Genomic DNA, 18340 nt, shown 5'->3' with positions numbered 1-18340 from the left:
AACTAGAGAGAGAGAGAGAGAGAGAGAGAGAGAGAAAGAAAGAGAAGGATATGGATTATTAAGTGTCCTTATTGTTGTATGAAAAGTTAATGTCACTGTGCAGTTTGGACTCCGGCAAGACTCGCTATGGCAGCAGACTTAAAGGGAGAACCAGAAGGTAATGCAGACATGAGGGATCTCTGGGATAAGAGACGACCCACCACACCACCGTCAACAAACCTGAGGGAAAATGTGAATGTGAGGGGACGACAGCATACAAATATCCCAGTTCACCAAACACTCTGTTCCCAAATGTTCCCTCCAGATCTGAGCCTTTACCTAAGAAAAAAAATCTACTAATCAAAGGCTTGACTGAATAAATATGTTTTCAACCTCAACTTGAACACAGACTGTGTCTGAGTCCCAAACACCGGTTGGAAAGCTGTACCATAACTGTGGGGCTTTATAAGAGAATGATCTGCCCCCTGCTGTAGTCTACATTATTTGAGGAACCAACAAATAGCCAGCACCTTTTGATCCCAGTAGGCGTTGGGGGATCAGAAGTTCACTTAGATACTGCGGTGCGAGACCGTTAATTGGTTTATACGTCAGTAGTAGTATTTTATAATCAATGCAAGATTTGTTTGGGAGCCAGTGTAGACTAATTAATACAGGTTACACAGGTGATGTGGTCATATTTCCTAGATCTAGTGAGGACTCTTGCTGCTGCATTCTGAACTAACTGAAGCTTATTTATGCACTTATTTGCACACCGAGACAGTAAAGCGTTACAGTAGTCTAATCTAGAAGTAACAAAAGCATGAACTAGTTTTTCTGCATCCTGTAACATCATATTTCTAATTTTAGCAATATTTCTAAGGTGAAAGAAGGCGATCCTGGTGATATTATCACGTGAGCCTCAAAGGAAAGACTAGGGTCAATAATAACACCAAGGTCTTTGACAGCCGTACATGCTGAAACAGAAACACCATCCAGAGATGCTACGTAATCGGAAAGTTTGCTTCTAGCTGCATGTGGTCCTAGTAAAAGTACTTCCGTCTTATTTGAGTTGAGCAAAGAAAGTTATCAAGCATCCACTGTCTAATCTCCTTTGCACACTTGTCAACATTGTTAAGCTGATCTCTCTCATCTGGCTTTGCTGAAATATACAGCTGTGTATCATCAGCATGGGAATGGAAGCGAATCCCATGTTTATGAATAATTTCATCAAAAGGCAGCATATATAAAGAGAAAAGCAGAGGGCCTAAGACAGATCCATGTTGAACACCAAACTTTACCTCAGAGAGTGTGGAGAACTCACGATTTACATCAACAAACTGATAGCGATCAGTCAAATAAGACCTGAGCCAAGAGCATAACATGTTTTGCTCGACCTCAGTGCAGCTTTTGACACCACTGATCACACTATACTACTTGTTAGAATAGTGTGATCAGTGGTGTCAAAAGCTGCACTGAGGTCGAGCAAAACAAGTAAGGAGACAAAACCCTGATCAAAGGCCAATAACAGGTCATTTACCACCTTAACTAGTGCTGTCTCTGTGCTATGATGAGGCCAAAATCCTGACTGACATTTCAAAAATGTTATTCATAAGTAGGTGTGAGCCTAACTGCTGTGCTACAACCTTTTCTAAAATCTTGGAGATAAAGGGGAGGTTTGATATTGGTCTGTAGTTGGACAGCTGACATGGGTCAAGGTCAGGTTTCTTAATTAGGGAGTGGATAACTGCCAGTTTGAAGGATTTTGGTACATAACCAGTGCTAATGGAAGAGTTTATTATTATTTTTATTATTATATTATATTATATATATTATATTTTTATTATTATATTAACAGGTTCAATTACCTCTGGAGTTATCTGTTTAAAGAAACTTGTAGGCAAGGGATCAAGAATGCAGGTTGATGAGAAAATTAATGAAATTAAGTCATTCTCATGAATTGGAGTGAAGCTTTGTAGTTGATTGTCTGCTATAATTATACTGCTGTCTACAGGGTAACTTGTAAAATAATTTGGATTTATATTAACCGTCTGGATTTCTTGCCTGATGTTTTCAATTTTATTATTAAAAAAGTTCATGAAATCATTACTACCTAATGATGGTGTGCATGTTAGTGCAGTGCTTTTATTCTCTGTTAATTTTGCTATTGTGCTGAATAAAAATCTAGGATTATGCTTGTTATTTTCTATGAGGGTGGAGAAATATGCTGATCTAGCAGCACTAAGAGATTTTCTATAATTTTAGAGGCTCTCCTTCCATGCTATTTGAAATACTGTTAAATTTGTTTGACGTCATTTACGTTCTAATTTTCGAATGGTCTGTTTTAAGGTGCGTGTATGATCATTATACCACTGTGCTAATGTTTTCTCCCTGATCATTTTGGTCTTAAGGGGAGCTACATCATCTAGAGTATAACATAACATTGATTCTAGGTATTCAGTGGCCCAATCGAGCTCTGTGGGGTCAGACGGAGATCTATCTAATATCGTAATTTCTGGAAGATTATTGATAAAACGAGCTGCTGTAGCTGACGTGAAAGTACGCTTTACACAGTAACGTGGTGAGGTAGAAATGCAATGACTGAGGCAGATTTTAAAAGAGAGGAGATAATGGTCTGAAATAGCTTCAGATTTTGGAATTATGACTAAATTGTTTTTTATTTTTAATTCAAATGTTAACAACAAATTGAGAGTGTGTCCACCACTATGAGTGGGTCCTAGAACATTCTGATTAATTCCATCTGAATCTAGAATGGACACAACTGCTGCTCTTAAGGAGTCTTCCTGATTATCAAAATGAATATTAAAGTCACCAATAATTAATGCTTTGTCTAAAGAAGTAGCTAAATTTGTGATGAAATCTGCAAATTCTATGAGAAAATCAGAGTAGGGCCCTGGGAGTCTATAAATAATAATTAGTGGAATTGACTAACTGGACCTGCTTTTGGACACTGAATATTTTATGCTGGTGTAAAGAACTTCAAATGTTTTACATTTGTGTTTAGTTTTTTGTGTGACGTTTAGATTATTATTATAAATAGCTGCGACTCCACCTCCTCTGCCATTTAGACGGAGTTGGTGTATGTAACTATACCCAGGAGGACTCGCTTCATTTAATGCTACATATTAATTCGGTTTAATCCACGATTCTGTCAAACACATTATATTAAACTCCTGGTCGGTAATAATTTCGTTTATAGTAAGCGCTTTTGACGTGAGAGATCTAATATTCAGCAATCCTATCTTTAGATCAGAGGTGCTGGCTGTGCGTTCAGTCTTACTTAATTTGATGTTAATCGGGTTACTAAAACAGACTTTCTAAGAATTCCTATATTTTGGTTTCGCTCGGGGGACAGACACAGTCTCAATTTGGTGGAGCCTGAGTGACGACTCTGTGCAGCTAGCAGACGGTTTAGCCTGTCTGTCTGCTCCCTGGCCTTGGCTCTAGACAGTCACTTGTTAACTAGTGCTGTTCTGAGACTATGACCTATACTACAAGAAATGAGAGCAGCACCTTCCTGAGTGGGATGGATACCGTCCTGCCCTAACAGGCCAGCCTTGCCCTCAAAAATGCTCCAATTATTAATGAAGCCCACATTGTTTTTGGAGCACCACTCGGACATCCAGCAGTTTAGCGACCTTAACCTGCTGTAGGCTACATCACCACGTCGCATTGGGATGGGGCCAGAGCATGTTACTGCATCGGACATTGCCTTCGCTAATTTACACACCTCTATAATATTACTCTTAGTAACCTCTGACTGTCGAAGGTGTATATCATTAGCTCCTTTGTGAAAAACTATCTTAGAGAACCTGTGCTTTCCTAAGAATCTAAGCTAACCCGCTATGTCGGCACCCTGGCTCCCGGTATACACATAACCTGTGCTGCTGGTGCCCCTAAAGGTCTAGCTAATTTCACGTGCCTTAAAATGGAGTCTCCAAAAACCAGAGCTCTTTCAGGTTTCTCAGCGGGTGCTTCACTGAGGAGAGCAAACCTGTTGGACACGTGAAGCGGAGAGGAATGGTGCTCCCATGGGGAAGCCTTAGCGTTAGCTTTGGCTTTGCGAGAATGCTGCCGAGCCGTCACCCATTCGCCCCGCTGCGAGGGCTCTAACGCCGGAGTCGGGGAATATTAACTTCACCTAGGGCATCCAGACTTTCCCCTGCAGAACCTGGACTGCTCTCGCACTCACTACTTCTCTCTAGACTCTGGATGCGCTCCTCTAATGCTAAGATCTTCTCCGTCAAAGAGCAAACTAGCTTACACTTCTCACAGATAAAATTATCGCTAATAACTGAGAAAGACCGACTAAACATGTCACACTTCACACACTGAATGAACTGGATGTTAGCCATAGAAGAGAAATTACGTACCTTAATATTATTACTGTAGTGTGTGTTCGTAGTTCTGGTGAGAATGTCCTCCGCTCACTGCTTTCAAACCCTCAAACAGGGAAAAAACGCTCTTTCGAAAGCAAAAAATAGACAAGACAGAGCCAACGGAAAGTAAAGGATGCAGAAAATCAAAACAATATTCGGATATTTTAAAGCGATGAAAGAGAGAAAAAACGAACTGTAAAAAATGTTAAAACACCGATACAAACAAAATTCACAGCAAACAGTTCAACAACGTTGATTTTGTTTTTCCTCATTAATAAAAACCTTCATTTCAAAACTGCATGGTGTGTTCACTTGTATTATCTTTTACTAATATTTAAATTAGTTTGATGATCTGAATTTTAAAGTGTGGCAAACATGAATATATATATATATATATATATATATATATATATATATATATATATATATATATATATATATATATATAATATAATTTAAAGTATGTTTTTTGCTTGATTTGGAACTGTTATATGTACATGATTTAGACTATTAATAAATACTTTCTTAAAATGTTACATGTGAATTTAATTTCTTGGATTGAAATATCTTCTTCTTTCAGCTTCTCCCATTAGGAGTCGCCACAGCGGATCATCTGGCTCCATACCCCCCTGTCCTCTACATCTGCCTCTTTCAACCCAACTACCTGCATGTCTTCCCTCATCACATCCATAAAACGCCTCCTTGGTCTTTCTCTTTTCCTCCTTCCTGGTGGCTCTATCCTCAGCATTCTCCTACCGATATTCCCCATGTCCCTCCTCTGCACATGTCCAAACCATCTCAATCTCACCTCCCTCACCTTGTCTCCAAAACATCCTGCTGTCCCTCTAATATACTAATTTCTAATCCTGTGCATCCTCGTCACTCCCAACGAAAATCTTCAGCTCTGCTACCTGCAACTCCACCTCCTGTCTTTTACTCAATGCCACTGCCTCTAAACCATACAACATCGCAGGTCTCACCACAGTCCTATAAATTTTCCCTTTCACTCTTGCAGACACTTTTCTATCACAAATCACTTTTGCCACTCTTCTCCACCCACTCCACCCTGCCTGCACTATTTTCTTCACTTCTCTAACACACTCTCCATTACTTTGCACTGTTGACCCCCAGGTACCTGAACTCATCCACCTTCTCCACCTCTTCTCCCTGCAACTGCACCACTCCACTGCCCTCCCTCTCATTCACACATTTGTACTCTATCTAACTCCTGCTGACTTTCATTCCCTTCTCTCCAGCACGTACCTACACCTCTTCAGGCTCTTCTCAACCTGCTCCCTACTCTCACCACAAATAACAATATCATCCGCAAACATCATCATCCATGGATACTCATGTCTAACCTCATCCATCAACCTGTCCATCACCACTGCAAACAGGAAAGGGCTCAGAGCTGATCCTTGATGCAGTCCAACCGCGACCTTGAACCAGTCTGTTGTTTCTACTGCACACCTTACTGCTGTCACACTTAATACATGTCATGCACCAGACTCACATACTTCTCTGACACACCTGACTTTCTCATACAGTACCACAATTTCTCTCTCGGAACCCTGTCGTACGCTTTCTTTAATTTCACAAACACACAATGCAACTCCTTCTGACCTTCTCCATACTTCTCCATCAACGTTCTCAAAGCAACTAATGCGTCTGTTGTGTTCTTCCTCGGCATAAAACCAAACTATTGCTCACAGATGGTCACCTTTTCTCTCAGCCTGGCTTCCACTACTCTTTCCCATAACTTCATGGTGTGACTGATCAACTTAATTCCCCTGTAGTTACTGCAGGTCTGCACATCTCCCTTGTTCTTAAAGATCGGTACCAGCATACTCTTTCTCCATTCTTCAGGCATCCTCTCACCTTTCAAAATTCTGTTAAACAATCTTGTTAAAAACTCCACTGCCATCTCTCCTAAACATCTACATGCTTCTACCGGTATCTACCGGTTATCTGGTCCAACTAACTTTTCAATCTTCATCCTCTTAATCGCTGCTCTCACTTCCTCCTTACTAATCCTATTCACTTCTTGCTTCACCATCTTCACACCATCCAACCTTCTCTCTCTTATTTTCCTCATTCATCAGCTGCTCAAAATACTCCCTCTATCTTCTCCACACACTCTCCTCACTAGTCAACACATTTCCATCTCCATCCTTTATTGCTCTAACTTGCAGCACATCCTTCCCAGCTCTGTCCCTCTGCCTGGCCAATCAGTACAAATCCTTTTCTCCCTCCTTAGTGTCCAACTTCTCATACAGCTCTTCATATGCCTTTTCCTTGGCTTTTGCCACATCCCTCTTGAATTGAAATATATGGAGGTCAAAATAATTATTTTTAACAATTTGAAAATATATATTTTTAAATATGTAAACAAAAATATATAAACAAAAAAAATAGCCAAAATTATATTCTTTGGTAATTTTTTGTATATTTTAAAAAGAATTTTAAAATCTACTTAAAAATAACTTTTTATCATATGGGAGGTGTCCTCAATGCTGAGAAACACCAGCAGACACTTATCCATCATGCAATACCACTTATTTGCCCCATATTTATATGCAGCTCCACAGAGACCCCAATCATACAGCAAATGTCATTAAGAACTTTTTTGGTGTAGAGAAGAATGTAAATGTAAAAATATGACTGTGCCTCATACTCCTTTCGCCCTAAATCACAAACCTAAATCACTTTAATTTGTACTGTCAATATCTGCCATACGTATCCATCCCATCTAGATTCATGTATATACATTTTTTTTTTTATATATCTACTTATCCTTATTTTTTTTCCATTATATCCTATTCCTTTTTTCATACTTAAATGTCGGATGTCGTATAAAGCTTTTCACTGCATGTCGTACTCTGCGTGTATGTGACAAATACAATTTGAAATTGAACTTGACCTAATTTGGCTTTTTTGCAACCCCAAAACCTACAAGGAGAATACTTCAGAGGAAGTCACCTAAATAATCATGGTTCAGTGACCTAATGATTTTTCTTCTTCTTCTTCTCCCATTAGGGGTCGCCACAGCGGATCATCCGTTCAGGATCCGCTCCATCCTCAGCATTCTCCTACCGATATACTATACCCCATGTCACTCCTCTGCGCACATGTCCAAACCATCTCAATGTCCCTGCGCTGTCCCTTTAATAAACTTGTTTCTAATCCTGTCCATCCTCGTAACTCCCAACAAAAACCTCAACATTTTCAGTTCTGCTCCATCTCCTGTCTTTTACTCAATGTCACTGTCTCTAAACCATACAACATTGCAGTTTTCACCACAGTCCTATAAACTTTCACATGATTTTTCTAATAATGAAAAAATTTACATATTTTCAGGAATCAATCATTTTTATTTATAAAATATGGGACCCTTTAATTATTTATTTTGAGCAGAATGTATTCCTCTTTGAAGAAACTTAAGACGTTGTCACTTCCAAATGCAGTTTTACATTTTTTTTTCTGCCCAGTAACTTCTATTCCCACATACTGTAACAGTACAAAGTTTAAACTTTAAACTTTAGAAAAAAGTGCATTTAGAAGTGACTGAACAATTATTATGTACAATGTTTGAATAAAAATTAATTAAGAAAAGAAAACAAAAAATCTGTCTCACATCTCTTAGGTCTTTAGCAAGCCCTTTAACCTTTAACTACTTTGCATCAACCAAATGAGATTTTTTTTTTCCTGGTCTTTCCTTATGCAGTAAACTAGTTGCTTCTCTAGCTTTCACCTCTGTATCAGTGTTTATAGTTCAGCAGGCTCGCAAGTAACTTTTAAACATTACAACCTTTATTTCAATCTCATAATCACCCCAATGGGCTAATTCTTTTTCTCGACACAGCAGGTGTCATTTATTAAGTATTATAAATGTTAATTTGATTTAGATTACAACCCTTCACCTCACAAAAATGACCAAAGTGGAGCAATCTGACATCCATTGAGTTTACTGTGTTTACAAAGGCTCTCAATCAGCAGAAGACCTTTTGATTTGGTTGACGAGGGCAATAATCTGGGAGAGAATTTAGTGAACCCGCAGGTCGGTTTCCTAACAACTTCCTGTCTCTCCAGCCAGCTGACAGCCTCGTGACAAACTCGTGGTCGGCGCATGCGCAGACTAGCACTTTGTGTAAACTGAACATGGCGCCGTCCTGAGTTTTATTACTGAGCGAAGCGCAGTTGTCAATGCTCAGTGGCACAACACACAGATAAAGGATAGAAAGGTTGACGCTTTTTTGAACGTTGAGGGTGCTGGGACGAAAAAAAAAGTCACATCTGGTATCAACACCCAGGTAAATGTTGCACGTACCTGTGCTCTCTTAGCTATGCTAACTAGCAGTATTTGATTCAGTGATGCAGAGAAGCCCGCTTGCAAATGCTATTTCTCTAACCTGGGTATCCGTATTACATCATTGTGTCAACAGTTTGGAATGATGATGGGTGAATGACAATCCAGCCCCTCGGAGTATGTCTCAGCTTGTTTTAGTCATTGTATTTTTAATCCTAGCCGCTTGGAGGTCTGTCTTGTTACTTTTTATTTTAACGACATTCACCGGTTTGACGCCTTTAAGTTACACATTTGTATAATTATTTAAAACCTTTGGCATGTAAAGTTAATTAATCGTAACAATGCCATTGTATGATATTGCATGAATGCCATTGTATGAGAATAGGCCCGATGATTCATTTGACTGTCTGTTTGTTTAATTTGTTACTGGTAGTTCTTCTTCTTTAAAGTGACTGAATACCGTTCGGTTTTATATTGCGTTTATTTTTATGCTATATACCTAGTTTAAATTATACTCGATAATTAATGCTAACGTTGATATTTTGACAAGATAAAGTTGCGACAGCGCCCCCTTTGCTTTCCTGCCATAGGGTGTAGAAAAGATTTACTAATCTGAAGATTGCGGGTTTTTTTTTTTTTTTTTTAAATTGTCATAAAATTGTATAAACGTAATACAATCTACAAAGGTGATTTGCTTTCCAGTTCTGGGATTGAGATATTAAGGTTATATGTTGTAAGTGCTGTCTGTGGCTTTTTATTTAACAGTGATCATTGATGGTGTTTAAAAAAATCTGTTGTAAGTTTACTTTTTCTGACAAAATAAACAGTGTATTTTTTGACATGCTTCGGTCATCTGCAGGTTTTTGGTATGAGGGTCTGTGTATGAAGTCGTTACCCGGTAACCGGTTGAAGTCGCTCTGTTCATATGCAAAAAATCAAGTAGTGTAAATGATCACGTAATTCAGGGTTTTTTGATTTCTCTGATTTCTTCTGGAACTTTGATGTCAATCTGACTGTTGTTAAGAGTATGATAGTATGATACAGTATATGATAAAAGGCTGTGGACACAAGATGTGCCAACCAACATTAATAAAACGTAAAGTAGAAATTGTAGTGAGTAAAATTATTAGTTTGCTAGTGTCTACTAATTCATGCCACTCCTTTGTGTGCGTGTGTGTGTATAAACCCTGTAGTAATGGCAGTTTTACTGCATGATGCAGTTCTTATTGATTCATGCTGAGAGCTGGGGAGCTTGGTCACCTGACACCCTTCTGGAAACCTTGACTGTGCCTGAAATTATTCTGCTATACTAAACTACAGACAGATGACAATTTAAAACAAAGTAAAATATCTACTCCATACTGCTACAACAGTTTTGATGAAGTTTGGCATTGGTTATACAAAGTCTCTCAAAATCTAGAGGGGCGAATAACACTCTATTTACATAATTCATATACGTCTTCAGATTAGCTTTCAAATAGATTAAAAATTCAATTAATTGGACAAGCTTTAGAAAGGTGTGTGCGCAGGCTTTCAAAATTCACAGTACCATATATACATATTATATATAAATAGATAGATAGATAGATAGATAGATAGATAGATAGATAGATAGATAGATAGATTAGGGATGCACCGAATATTCGGTTTTCGGCAGAAAGACTTTGATCACCGGAAAAAAACCGATCGAAACAGTTTGTTGTGATGACGCAAACAGAAAGCACTGCCTTGCACGTGCATGTCTGAGAAAGACCCACGGATAGCGATTTGCAAAACATGTAATGCTGAAATTTTAAGATGGGGTGCGTCTGCAAAGACTTTCTCCTTGTCGGGTTTAATTTATCACCTGAAATCCAAACATCCGATTGCTATGCTGAATATGAGATGAGCGCGGCACAGAAAAGCAAAACCCCTCTGAGCATGTGCACTCCGTCTGTGGTGGACGTTTTTGAAGTTTCCCAGTGATATTGTTATCTTTAAGCAGTTGCACTTGTTCTGAATGCACTTTGTTTTTATGAAAAAACATATTTAATTTTACTGCAGCTTTTTCTAACCTTTCAGCAGGCCAGAGGGCCTGTACATTATTATTTAATGTACACATGAGTGCATTTAAGTTTGAATTAATTTATTTTATCCTGTGCATTGTTGCAATGTCCTATAAATAAATATTTTTTATAATTTGTAATTGATTTATTCTTTGAAACTTTAATATTGATTTATACAATTGAAATGCCTTGATTTTAGTAAGGTTAGTACACAGTCATAGCCATAAATGCAATGGTAATAATAATTGGCACAATTTCTTTCGGTGTTTCGGTTTTCGGCCTTGCTTTCCTCTTTTTCGGTTTCGGCCAAGAATTTTCATTTCGGTGCATCCCTAAAATATATATATATATATATATATATATATATATATATATATATATATATAATTAGATTAGAGAGAGACAGAGAGAGATACACACACACATGTCCAAGGATCTTTAGATAGCCCCATCTATAGTTCTGTGAAAAAGTATTGTCCTAATCTTTTTGATTCAGATAATCAAGCAAATTTGAATATTACATTAAGATAACCCAAGTAAATGCAGTTTTTAAATTATCATTTCATTTATTAAGGGAGAAAGATGTCTAAACCTGCCTAATCCTATGTGAAAAAGTAAAATAAAGAAGGGGCAAATGCTTTTTCACTGTACTGTATAAGTTTTTGAACACTCATTCCAGATCATTCTGCTTTAATAGCCCTCACTCTTCTGAGATGGCTTTCTACTAGGTTATTGAATGTGGCTATTAGGATTTGTCGGTTTATCCATAAGGCTTTAGTGCATTCATTCTCCATACAGATACATAATTTTTCAATAATAACACACATCTTAACATTTATGTGGAGCTTCTGCTATACAAGTCCCTTAGTAATTTATTATTATTTATCCTATGGCCTGTGGTGATAATGCAGCATAAGTTAAAAAAAAAAAAAAAAAAAAAAAGACTAGAAAGGTTCTCTCCATGGATCTTCCCACTTCGTCCAGGCCTGTCCCTGGATAGTGTTCTCTTCGATTGAAGGCAACTCTGTGCAGCTGGGGACAATAGTCTTCCACCTTTCACCTTTAGATACATTTTAGATAAATTGGCTTTGGTACCTTTTTTTTTTTTTTTTTTTTTTTTTTTTTTTGTAAATTTAAACAAATCCATGATCTCTTATAGGGTACAAAAAAGTGATTACAAATACATTTTGTGTCATATTTAGCTTGAGATATTAGCTCCAAGTTAGGCTGGGTAAGATTTTATTCTCATTACTGGTCTTTTAAAAATGTTTTTTAAACAAACCACATTTATCAGCTTTTATTGAAAGAGTGAAAGCTCATACAGTACCTTTTAAATGGTCAATTGATTGACAATAAACATTTTCAAATATTAAATATCAGCAAATTGTAGTCTTTTGGCAGATTTGTGCTTTTACTTTTATAAACTGTGGATTATCAAAAATCTCTCTTTTATATTGATTCTTTTTTATGCCCAGACATTGCCAGAAGATGAATGTCCTCAAAGAGAATAAAGACTTGGCTTGTTTCTACACAACCAAGCACTCCTGGAGGGGGAAGTAAGTAGCCTGTTTCTTTTACCTCTTTCTAAATGCACGGATTTAATTTCATGTCTATCAGAATGGGACTATGCTATAAAAAACTTGTGTTGGCTTATTTAGCCTACAGCCTATGGCATAATCAAACACCAGGCCTGGCCTGCACAAATGCTGTACCTCAATCCAAGAAAGTTCTTGTATTCAGTGAGTGTAAATCATTTTAAATAATCTTCAGTCATTTTGACATCTCTAAGAAATGATCAATGGTATCTGACACAACACTGGTTGTAAATGTGCTTGGGTTCTAAAAATCTTTTGGGAGAGACTATATATATATATATCAATATATAAACATGCATTTCATTGGTCAATTAGCTTTTTTACCAGTCTTAATATATGTATTATAACAATAATCACTTCACCTGTCTGTCTGTCTGTGTGTCTCTCTCTCTCTCTCTCTCTCTCTCTCTCACTCACTCTATATACTATGTACAGTGGGTACGGAAAGTATTCAGACCCACTTAAATTTTTCACTCAGTTATATTGCAGCCATTTGCTAAAAATCATTTAAGTTAATTTCTTTTCCTCATTAATGTACACATGGCACCCCATATTGACAGAAAAACACAGAATTTTTGACAGAAAAACTGAAATCACATGGTCCTAAGTATTCAGACCCTTTAATGTGACACTCATATATTTAACTCAGGTGCTATCCATTTCTACTGATCATCCTTGAGATGGTTCTACACCTTCATTTGAGTCCAGCTGTGTTTGATTATACTGATTGGACTTGATTAGGAAAGCCACACACCTGTCTATGTAAGACCTTACAGATCACAATGCATATCAGAGCAAATGAGAATCATGAGGTCAAAGGAACTGCCTGGAGAGCTCAGAGACAGAATTGTGGCAAGGCAAAGATCTGGCCAAGGTTACAAAAAAAATTCTGCTGCACTTAAGGTTCCTAAGAGCACAGCATAATCCTTAAATGGAAGAGCCTTGTTGAGAGAGGTAAAGAAGAACTCAATATCACTGTGGCTGAGCTCCAGAGATGCAGTCTGGAGATGGGAGAAGTGTTGTAGAAAGTCAACCATCAATGCAGCCCTCCACCAGTCGGGGCTTTATGGCAGAGTGGCCCGACGGAAGCCTCTCCTCAGTGCAAGACACATGAAAGCCTGCATGGAGTTTGCTAAAAAAAACACCTGAGGGACTCCAAGATGGTGAGAAATAAGATTCTCTGGTCTGATCAGACCAAGATAGAACTTTTTGGCCTTAATTATGAACGGTATGTTTGGAGAAAACCAGGCACTGCTCATCACCTGTCCAATTCAGTCCCAACAGTGAAGCATGGTGGTGGCAGCCTCATGCTGTGGGGGTGTTTTTCAGCTGCAGGGACAGGACGACTGGTTGCAATCGAGGGAAAGATGAATGTGGCCAAGTACAGGAATGTCCTGGACGAAAGGTTTACCTTCCAACAAGACAATGACCCTAAGCACACAGCTAAAATAACGAAGGAGTGGCTTCACAACAACTCAGTGACTGTTCTTGAATGGCCCAGCCAGAGCCCTGACTTAAACCCAATTGAGCATCTCTGGAGAGACCTAAAAATGGCTGTCCACCAAGTTTACCATCCAACCTGACAGAACTGAAGAGGATCTGCAAGGAGGAATGGTAGAGGATCCCCAAATCTGTGTTTTTCTGTCAATATGGGGTGTTATGTGTACATTAATGAGGAAGAAAAATAGCCTTAAATGATTTTAGCTAATGGTGGCAATATAACATAGAGTGAAAAATTCTAGGGGTCTGAATACTTTCCATACCCACTGCATGTGTGTGTGTGTGTATGTATGTATGTATGTATGTATGTGTGTGTGTGTGTATATATATATATATATATATATATATATATATATATATATATATATATATATATATATATATAAAAATATAAATTTGTGTGTGTAAAATATACATATAAAGGCCTGCAACTTCATAATCGATTAATCGGACAATTATTTGTATCTAATAATCGGATATAAATCTAACATGTTTTAATTAGATGTCTTGCTTATTATAACTATTAAAAAAAACCTAATTCAAGGTATTCATGTATAAAATGTACTTAAATAAAAATTGAAAGTCCACCTATTAAGTTTAAGTACCGTATTTTCCAGACTATAAGACACTACTTTTTTCCCACGCTTTGAACCCTGCGGCTTAAACAATGCAGTGGCTAATTTATGGATTTTTCCTCTTTTTTTCCTGGTTTCACAAGCTTCAAGCCAAAAAACTGAGCCCCATAACATTAAACCAAAGAAATTGCCGAACGGGTTAACGTAAACCAATGAAATTCTCTATATCAAATCGAGCGCACTCCCACTTAATTGGGCTGCACGACATCATAAATATGGATTAGGTTCCTCTGACGTTTGACCTGCCACTCAATCAGACTGTCCACAGGAAAGGCGAATCATTCGTCATGCTGAAAACAACCGGGCATGAAAAAACGCACTTCACCTGTGTTCTGAGCTGCACGGCATCGGGAGAAAAGCTTCAACGATGTTGTTTTTTAAACGCACGACGATGCCAAAAGATAAACTCCCGAGAGAAATTGTTGTGAAAGGAAAGAGAAAGACAGTGAACAATGATTTTCTTGGTAGGCTACTGTTTAGATACAAGCCGTGTAACAGACACTGTCTTTCGTTAAAGCTCATTAGTTTCAATGTAGACACTACAAACATTGAAAACAAGCATTTGAGTGTAGGAAAGCTGCAGTAAATTGTTTGAAAAGAGATACTTTCATTATCCATTATTAGTTGCTGCAGCCCTGATATATATATATATATATATATATATATATATATATAAAATATATATATATATATATATATATATATATATATATATATATATATATATATAATATTTATATATTATATGTATATATTATATGTATATATTATATACACATACACACACGGTAACTCAGATACCCTGTATACCTCAGACATTTTAGCAACCATTTTAGAATATGTTCTCAAGTACTATAGACAATACTATAGAAATTAAACTTGGATATATTTTGGAGTAGTAGCAAGCTGATGGAGGCAATGTGATGCTTTTAGCAATGTTTTGCTGGGGAGCTTTGGGTCCGGCCATCCATGATGATGTTACTTTGACATGTTAACCATACTCCTAAGCACTGTTGCAGACTATGTTCACCCTTTCATAGAAACAGCATTCCCTGATGGATGTGGCCTCTTTCAGCTGGATAATGCCCCCTGCCACAAAGCAAAAATGGTTAAGCACTTGTTTAAGTGGTAGCAAAAAGGGGACCAACACAATTTTAAGCAGGTGGTCATAATGCTAAGCCTGACCTATATACAGTATCTCACAAAAGTGAGTACACCCCTCACATTAAATCAACCATTTTAGTATATTTTCTCAACTGACAATACTATAGAAATTAAAATGTTATATATTTTAGAGTAGTAAATATACAACTTGTATAGCAGTATAAATTTAACTTGCAGCATTAATGTTAAAATAGCTAGCAACGAAAGTGAGTGCACCCCACCTGATAACAGCCGTTTGTCTTTTACCCATCCAAAGACGTCCTATTTCTCATGTTCATGTTTTTGTCTGCTTGACAGGACTATACAAATTTGTGTATCTTGTTAAATTGTGGTGCTTTGAGTATAATTATCTCATAGTGACCACTGGATGTTCAACATGGCACCTCATGGCAAAGAACTCTCTGAGGATTTGAGAATTAAAATTGTTGCTCTTCACAATGATGGCCGAGGCTATAGGAAGATCAGTACCACCCTAAAACTGAGTTACAGTACAGTGGCCATGTCATACAGAGGTTAGCCAAGACGGGTTCCACTCGGAACAGGCCTCGCAAGGGTCGATCAAAGAATTTGAGTCCTTGTGCTGTGTGTGTCAAAAAACAGACACATGAGTGCTGCCAGAATTGATTTAAAGGTTGCAGATGCAGAAGGCCTGCTTGTCAGTGCTCAGACCATACGCCGCACACTGCAACAAGTCGGTTTGCGTGGCCGTCATCCCAGAAATCAGAATCAGGTTTATTGGCCAAGTGTGTTGACACACAAAAGGAATTTGGTTCCAGCTGTTTGTGTACAGACATAAATAAAACCTATGCATGACTGTGGGAGAGTGTGTAAATGCGGGAAGAAGGAACGCCACAACAGGTCAGGTGCAAAGGCTTTACAGCCACTTTCATTTGAGTTTTGTTTTGTGTCTGTATGCTTAATGCTCACGCAGCGCGTCTCTGGCACATGCGCACACACCCCTACACACACACACACACACACACACACACACACACTCCTCCTTAAATGCCTCCTCCGATCACTGGAAAAAAAAAGACTATTCATTAGGTCATATTGACTTCAGGTGAGGCAATCCCCTGCCTATCTGCTCCCGGCCTTGCCCCCCATTCACAAACTGGCGCTCGGCCATGCCCCCGCTGCCACAATGACAAAACAGACAAGAAAAGACAAAAACAGACTATACAAGACAATACAGACAATGTGAGACAGTATAGACAGTGTGGGTAATAAATAGGGATACAGATCAGTCATGTACATAAGGTGTGGGAGTGCATGGTAGTGCAAATAACAGTAGTGTGTCATGTATGATAGAGAGTTTACTATAAAACTTTGTAAATTATATAGCAGCCATAGTGTGTGTAACATATACAGATAATGTGATGACTGACAGTTCTGTGTGGTACTTAGATAGATATAAGCAGAGAATATAATTATGGTCAGTTGTTAGTGAGGGTGATTGTTTGGGGAAAGAATCTGTTCCTGTGTCTGTCAGTTTTGGTGAACAAAGTTCTGTAGCACCTGCCAGAAGGGAGCAGCTGAAAGATGTTGTGTCCAGGGTGTGAAGGGTTATTAATGATTTTTTCTGCCCGGTTTCTGGTTCTTGTTTGGTACAGGTCCTGAAGATTGGGCAGAGGAGCACAAATGATTTTTTCTGCTGTTTTAACGGTTTTCTGCAGTCTGTTTCTGTCCTGTTTTGTTGCTGCTCCAAACCAGATAGTGATTGATGAACACAGGACAGATTCAATGACTGCAGTGTAGAACTGCATCAGCAGCTCCTGTGGCAGACTGTACTTCCTTAACTGGAGTAGAAAGTACATCCTCTGCTGGGCCTTTTTCAGAATCGAGTTCATGTTGCATTCCCATTTCAGGTCTTGGGAAATGGTAGTGCCCAGAAACTTGTAGTTCTCCACAGATGACACGGGATGTTAGATATTGTAAGGGGGAGTAGTGTTGAAGAGTGTTTCCTAAAGTCCACTATCATCTCCACAGTTTTGAGTGTGTTTAACTCAAGGTTGTTCTGACTGCACCATAGCACCAACTGCTTCACCTCCTGCTCATATGCAGACTCGTCACCATCTTGGATGAGTCTAATGAGCGTGGTGTCATCTGCAAATTTCAGGAGTTTGACAGTTGGGTCACTTGATATGCAGTCATTCGTATAAAGGGAGAATAGCAGTGGGGAAAGGACACATCCCTGAGGAGCACCAGTGCTGACTGTCCGAATACTGGAGGTAACACCTCCCAGTCTCACCTGTTGTTTCCTGCCTGTCAGGAAGCTGGTGATCCATTGACACATGGCAGGGGGTATAGTGAGGTTTAGGAGTTTGGACTGGAGAATTCCCGGAATTATTGTATTGAAAGCCAACAAACTAAACAAACTAAAGTCAACAAACAGAATCCGGGCATATGTTCCTGGGCAGTCAAGGTGTTGTAGAATGTAATTTAGCCCTATGTTGACTGCGTCATCCACCGAACTGTTTGTTAGGTATGCAAACTCTAGGGGATTCAGCAGCTGTTCCGTCACCTTCTTTAGATGAGCCTATACCAGCTTTTCAAAGGTCTTCATGACGACAGATGTCAGAGCGACAGGCCTGTAGTCATTCATTCCAGTAATGGAGGGTTTCTTGGGGATGATTGTGGAGAGTTTAAAGCCGGAGGGGACCTCACACAACTCCAGTGATCTGTTGAAGGTAGAGGTGAAGATGGGAGCCAGTTGGTC

The 18340-nt window shown here is 38.5% G+C and overlaps 1 protein-coding gene across 3 annotated transcripts in view; it reads left to right on the top strand.

Moving 5' to 3' along the window:
* Nucleotides 1–8327: 8327 nt before the first annotated feature.
* LOC124403767 (dnaJ homolog subfamily C member 13-like) overlaps nt 8328–18340 on the top strand; it is a 97557-nt gene continuing 87544 nt past the window's right edge. The window contains exons 1-2 of one of the 3 annotated variants that reach the window (XM_046877512.1): nt 8328–8686; nt 12203–12283. In XM_046877512.1, coding sequence (XP_046733468.1) covers nt 12216–12283 — 68 coding nt within the window. In that variant the 5' untranslated portion in view covers nt 8328–8686; nt 12203–12215. The remainder of the gene's footprint in view (nt 8687–12202; nt 12284–18340) is intronic. The other 2 variants (XM_046877511.1, XM_046877510.1) reach the window with 2 other exon arrangements.

The sequence above is a fragment of the Silurus meridionalis genome, chromosome 21 (assembly GCF_014805685.1).
Source record: "Silurus meridionalis isolate SWU-2019-XX chromosome 21, ASM1480568v1, whole genome shotgun sequence".
Taxonomy (NCBI): Eukaryota; Metazoa; Chordata; class Actinopteri; order Siluriformes; family Siluridae; genus Silurus; species Silurus meridionalis.
Note: the sequence above shows the minus strand (reverse complement) of the source record. Positions and strands in the feature narration are given on the sequence as shown.